Below are 6,850 nucleotides of genomic sequence, written 5' to 3' on the forward strand. Positions count from 1 at the left end.
GAAGGAGGACAGCCTCTGCTTATCCTCAGTTGTCAGAGAGAGATAGAGTTTGTTTTTATTACAGGGATGTTAGGTTGAGGTCTTATGACAAATGCTGCTTATGTAATACAATGTTTTTGTTTTGTTTTTTTTCCCCCAAAGGTGACCTTCAATTCACAGCAAGAATAAATGCAAGTGGGTTTGTAAATATCGAGATATAGCACATCTTCTCTATGAAAGCATTAAGGTGTTATATTTCCTCGATGTAAACAAGCGTTATAACAGCTCGGCTAAGCCCTCATGAGGTGGATTTTCATAAAACCAGAAAATGAGCAACAACATTCGGTAAATTACTCATTTAACTTAATTTCTCCCTCTATCCTCACTCTCATTCCTGGAGTCAAAGCACAGACTCCGGCTGAGGACCGATGGGGGGATTAGAGATCTTAGGGTGTTACACGCCTTCATAAGCACAAGTGACAGAAGTGGCAGTGAGTGGAGGATACATTAGAGGATTACACCCTAAGACAATATAGCGGTCTTAACATGCCTCATTATGGCTGCTGACCTTGCTCTGTCAGGTGACGGCTGTTTGTTAGAACTGTGGGCAACATAACAAGACACACACACACACACAATCCACATACTGTAGGAAAAAAACCACAGGAACCATGTGCAGTATATACAGTAAATTGCCATTAAAAGCAGCTTCGAGAGAATGTCTATTTGGCTTTGGTCCTAGAGGACATGTGACATTAGAGTGTGCTGAGCTGTTTACAGTGAAAACAGCCACAAGGCCTTGCCAGGACTGTGGAAGTCGTATGTGTTGTTGGCAGCCGACTCACTCTCCCACCCACTTCCACTCCATGAAAGCTAGATGTGAATCTGAATCCACGGGGCGACGTCAAAACATGTAATCTCTCTCCTCTATTCTGCCTCTGCCTGATCCCGTCGTCTGTCTCATGTATTTGATCCCCACAGCACTTTCCATGGGAGCCCTTTCGCACACATTTACAGCTCACAACAAGCACATGACTCCGCTTGGCAAACCTAAGTGCATGAAGAATGTCTAAAGGTCCACCCTGTCAGCAGGCCTGCACAGACCAACAGCCCCAGCTCCTCTCCCAGTACAAGACCAGCTGCTGTAATGACAGAAGTGACGGATACAGGACATAGGGCATTATCCATCCCCGTCTGTCTGTCATCTATCTATCTATCTATCTATCTATCTATCTATCTATCTATCTATCTATCTATCTATCTATCTATCTATCTATCTATCTATCTATCTATCTATCTATCTATCTATCTATCTATCAGGACAATATTGACAATATTTACTGTACATATCTGTCATTAACAGCTACAGCTATGTCTATAGACAGCTAGAGACACCTTCATTCATTATTGTGGTTAACGGTTTAATACAAATGGTAGAAACGACCTTTTCTTTGCAGCAGTGGCTTCATATCATGAACATATACCTGTTGTGTGTGTGTGTGTGTGTGTGTGTGTGTGTGTGTGTGTGTGTGTGTGTGTGTGTGTGTGTGTGTGTGTGTGTGTGTGTGTGTGAATATAGATGTGTGTTGGTGCACTTTAAATTTGGCAACAGCGTGCGTTCAGCCGAGCAATGACGTGCGCAGCCTACATCAGCACCTTGGATACGGACACACCATTCACCGTAGGGCTCCTGCCCCGTTTTAGACCAATCAGTGCTTGTGTTTTCTAGATAGCATTCAGCACCACCCACACTGCTGCCAGCTGTATTGTTCCGCTGTAGGGAATCTCCTCTCAGGCTGTATAGCTACATTCATCATGAACTCCTGCAGTTTTTCGTTGACAGGTGACGATATGAATGGTTCTGTGTGAATAATCTGCGACGAAGGGGATATAAATAAGACCACAATCGCGTTAGGGTCTCCTTTTAGCGCTGTGTTGTGTGGTATAAACATGGCACAGGCATTAAAAGACCAGCGAGCTGTGTGTGTAGATTACCTGGGTGCATCAATTAATAGCATCGCGCTTCTAATATGGTCTCGTAAAGACTGTTAGACCAGCCTGTGTGTGCCTGAATAATAGGTTAGTCAATAATAATAATAACAGCTAATAAACCCTCGATATAAACCAACAATCTCACATCGATATCAATATTTGTTCAAAGCCAGCTCAAACAAAGTTAGGATATATCTTTATATAATATATAATATCGTTCCTGTCTTAACATTAATTACTTTTGCCTTTTGCTGTCAGCACAGACCTAGGTTATCTCTGACGCAAGCGCTCATCATAGGCGTCTCTCCCATTTCACAGAATCATATGTCTCTGAGCGACACCGCCGCTCGACCAATCAGAGCGCGACTCGGCCTCTACGTCGAGGGCGGGTCTCGCAATCCGGACCAATCGCGGCCGCTCGTATTGTTTTGACCTCTGAAACCGCATCACCGCCTACCTCGTGCCCATGGCGGAGGAAAGCTATAAATAAAGGCAACACTGTATCAGAAGGGGGACGAAGTTGCGAAACTCCCGAGTAGGAGGGAGCTACTCTGCAAGCCTGCTGAAAGAGGAAAAGAAACGCTAAATAACCTTAAAAGAACACAAACCGAAGCAAACCGTAAACGCCAATCCTCCGAAATCTACATGTACTGGAATACTTTTTTGTATTGTTGATAATATATTCTATGTGAAGAAAGTATTTATACTTTTTTTCTATTTGCACTAACTAACGGTACTTCAGAACTACTGAGAATCTTTATTTTTTACAAGAAAAGTAAGTATATTCACCCGACTCCACACTGTTTCTTGTGATATATGTAATGTCCTTATGTTAAATTCGCTCGCTGTCGCACTGTGTCTCTATTCGTACTTACTAAGCTGATTTGCTGCGTCAGTCCACTAAGTTAGGGAGGGGTGTGTGTGCCTGTGTGTGTGTGATAGAGAGTGAATGTGTATGCAGGCGCTTGCGTGCGATAAAAGTGGGGAGTAGCTATGTCAATTATTTTCTCGTCTCGGTTTTAAAAAAAATGACAATCATTTTTTCACACAGAAGCTCCAAGTACGCCTGTCGTGCTCGTGGAAATTACACTGTAGCCTGCAGTGTCGCACTTTCAATTGTAGCTTTAATTGTATCCTGCGATGTCAAAGGGTTGTCATCGCTGTTACAGTCAGAGAAAATGTAACAATATTCGTCTCAACTCACGAAACCCGATACGTTGAATTCAGACCTGTAGCCATTCGGGCAGCCGACAGGAACCTTCTACTGTCTTCGAGGGGCAGTTTCATGAGGGAGGCGATAAATGTTGCAGTTGTTTTCCTGTGCAGCTTTTTTTCCCACTCCCCGTCGAGGTAGAGAGGGGAAAAAAACACACACACATCTACTTTAAGGTATTCATAAGGCATCGACAAGTTGAGCCCTCTCTCTGTATCCGTCAGTCCAGCTTCTCTAAAGGGCGCAGCCTATTTCCTTGAATTTGGTCTTTATAGTGTATGACATTTCCATGATCTACCGTCGTGTTTCAACATTGAAGTATCCCCCTCTTCTCTTTGCTATAATTGCTAAACGTATGGGTGTAGCCATAGTGGTTTAAGTCCTATTTCGACATTGTTGTTAATCTAGGAAGCGATCCAACTAATCGGTGGTTGCTGTACGCCTATGACCACAGTCACAGTGACGCGATTGTCAGCTTTGAAACCCACCCAAAATCATTTGCTTCTGCCACCAGGCTTTACCGACGAGGCACTTCTTCTGTTTGATTTACCCTTTATGGTGAATTAAATGCAACTTCGCCGTTCGTTTCCCCGTGTCCTGCTGTATGAATGTTATCCAGTAGCCTATTATGTAACAGGATTGCAGAGTCCTAGTGCGAGGTCAATGTGTCCAATGCCTAGTTTTTGACAGATAAACAATATATGCACACAGCTCAGTGCCAGACAAGCGAGAAATAAAGTAGACTCTGTTTAATATGTCTCCAGTAGCTGCACATTTTTCCCTATCTGGTTGCTGCTGTGACACAGTTTGGCTATCTGAGCTCACAGCAGGCAAAAACTGCAACATCCACTTGTATTTCAGACAGACACAATAATTAAAAGCCGCTTAAACTGGCCTTAAAAAAAGATTTGAATATTTGTGTCAAATAACCGAAAAGATGGGATGACCTGTTGTGAATATCTGATGTGAGCCTCTTAGAAATATTTATATAATGATGTCAACATTTCAAAATGAATGATTAAGGTTTTTTTTTTCTCCCTCTACCAATTGTTGCAGGAAAAATATCACACCCTGTGGAAGGACACCACTTCTACAAAACCAGCACTTTTGCTTTTGAACCTGTTTTATCCAAGTTGTGATTGCTTTTGTCATCCTGCCTGGAGAGCATCTGTGTTGCCAACCACGGATAAACAAAGCAGACCCAGTGGACACATTCAAGGTCAGACACACCTATTCTTCACGCACCGGGTAAACGTCAGCAGTTAGCTATGCAGCTTGAAATCCAAGTAGCTCTCAACTTCATCATCTCGTACCTGTACAACAAGCTGCCGAGGCGAAGGGTCAACATTTTCGGCGAGGAGCTGGAGCGCCAGCTGAAGCAGAAGTACGAGGGACACTGGTACCCTGACAAGCCATACAAGGGCTCGGGATTCAGATGCATTCACGTGGGGGAGAAGGTGGACCCTGTGGTGGAGAAGGCAGCCAAAGAGAGCGGGCTGGACATTGAGGATGTCCGCAACAACCTGCCCCAGGACCTCAGTGTGTGGATTGACCCCTTTGAGGTGTCCTATCAGATCGGGGAGAAAGGGCCTGTCAAAGTATTGTACGTTGATGACAGCAATGAAAGTGGAGCTAACAGTGGGGGGCTTGATCTGGACAAGGAGATCAAGAACAGTTTCAACCCAGACGCACAGGTCTTCATGCCCATCACCGAGCCTGTGAACGGCGCCTCTCCGGGCTCCAGCTCACCCTCTCCTCCTTTCGGCCACTCGGCAGCCGTCAGCCCCACCTTTATGCCCCGCTCCACGCAGCCTTTAACCTTCACAACAGCCACCTTCGCTGCCACCAAGTTTGGCTCCACTAAGATGAAGAGCAGCGGACGCAACAACAACGGCGGAAGCGGTGCCGCGAACAAGGTCGCGCGCACCTCTCCCACCAACCTGGGCCTGAATGTGAACAGTCTCCTGAAACAGAAAGCCATCTCCACCTCCATGCACTCTCTGTACGGGTTGGGCCTCGGAGCGCAGCAGCAGCAGCAGCACCAGAAGCCCTCAGCCCTGTCTCCCAATGCAAAGGAGTTTGTGTTCCCCAGCCTGCAGGGCCAGGGCAGCCAGAGTGCTCTCTTTCCCGGGGACAGCTCGCTCAGCCTCAGCCCGCTGCAGTACAGCAATGCCTTCGACATGTTTGCGGCCTATGGTGGCCTTAACGACAAGTCCCTTATGGATGGCTTGAATTTCAGCTTGAACAACATGCAGTATTCTAACCAGCAATTCCAGCCAGTTATGGCCAACTAGTACATGTAAAGGTACTACCTAAGCTACTACTTCACACAGAAATGACCAGAGATAATGTGATGGGGGGAAACAAACACAAAATGCACATTTTGAGAAAAAAAAAAAAAAAAGTGTAAACAAGAACAGAATGTCAAGGATAAAAGGAAAAAGTGACTTGTCAACTGTAAGATCTGTGTTACGAGTCTAAGAGCATGAGCCCGAGGGTGAATTACTTTGCCCCCTTGAGTTATACCTTTTTTTTTTTTCTTTAATGATGAAGCTTGTAGTACAAGATGTCCAAGCTTGGTTACCTAAACTTCAACATGCATCATTGTTATTTCTTTTGCCAACCAAGCACAAAATATTTTTTTTATGTGACTGTTTTAAGATATAAAAAAAGACAAAAAAAAAAAAAAAAAAAACCACCACAAGTCATGGCCTCTTTCAGTATTTAAACATAACTGGACACCGCCAATTTTTCAAGAAATTGGCAAAAATAAGTGGGATTTCCTGGTCTTTTTTCTAATTGTATAATTTAATTTAGTACAGAGTTTGTAAAATATCAGAGTATCTATTGTTTCTACGACATGGTATTGCATTTATATCTTTTTACTACTCCAGTGATCTGTGATGGCTGCAGCAACTTTATGTTTTCTTTTTTATTGAAATTATAAAATGAATCCATCTTAAAAAAACATTGACTATTCTAAAGATTGTGTACAGAATATTCCGTAGTGGTGGGATTTAAGAATATTTGCTTTTTTGAAAAACATAAGAGTTGTATTTTCTGTTAAGAGTTTAAAGATTTTTGCTATATTATGGACAAAATGTAATCGTATATTAATTTTGTACCTACATTGTGCAATACTTGATAAAACAAACGGTATAACAAAGTATTCGGAGTCAGTGTCTTACATGTTAAGAGGGACTGATAGTTTATTAAGTTTGTATTAAAAAGCTTGAAAATAATTACTCTTGTTCAGTTTGTCATTGGTTTTTGTGGTTGAGCTGGTCTTACCCAGGGTATTTGAATCTTCTGAACATGTAGGGGCAAATCCTAAAGTCTGTCCTGAAGTCAGATCAGTCAGGTTTTTCCTAAATACGTATGCCACATCCAATTTTAATGAACCTATTTGCTACATTTGTGGGTCTTTAGCGAAACGGTTTGACAGCTTGCTTACAGCTGACAGATTGCAGGGTAAGCTTGTTACATTAGCGAATCGCATCAGGAACTAATGCTACAGTAGATTATATATCACATACTGCAACACATTTTATATCCTCTGCCAGTGGCCCAGATATATTAGTGCGCAGGCGTCATCACAGGCTCTCAGCAGCATTTGTTCACACCACACAGACTGTGTTGTTTAACAGTTGCCCTTGGGCTAAGTGT

At 43.2% G+C, this 6,850-nt stretch overlaps 1 protein-coding gene across 1 annotated transcript; it reads left to right on the top strand.

The window, feature by feature from the left end:
- Positions 1-2,480: 2,480 nt before the first annotated feature.
- Positions 2,481-6,426, top strand: tob1a (transducer of ERBB2, 1a). The gene is made up of 2 exons (XM_085784477.1): positions 2,481-2,746; positions 4,241-6,426. The coding sequence occupies exon 2, from the start codon at positions 4,453-4,455 to the stop codon at positions 5,476-5,478; it is 1,026 nt and encodes a 341-aa protein (XP_085640603.1). The 5' UTR covers positions 2,481-2,746; positions 4,241-4,452; the 3' UTR covers positions 5,479-6,426.
- Positions 6,427-6,850: the final 424 nt, after the last annotated feature.

The sequence above is a fragment of the Trachurus japonicus genome, chromosome 8 (assembly GCF_045865225.1).
Source record: "Trachurus japonicus isolate A0001 chromosome 8, Traja_1.0".
In the NCBI taxonomy this organism is placed as follows: Eukaryota; Metazoa; Chordata; class Actinopteri; order Carangiformes; family Carangidae; genus Trachurus; species Trachurus japonicus.

What these genes read in the sequence shown, in the direction of transcription:
- tob1a (XM_085784477.1), top strand. Translation starts at nt 4,453, where the DNA reads ATGCAGCTTGAAATCCAAGTAGCTCTCAACTTCATCATCTCGTACCTG.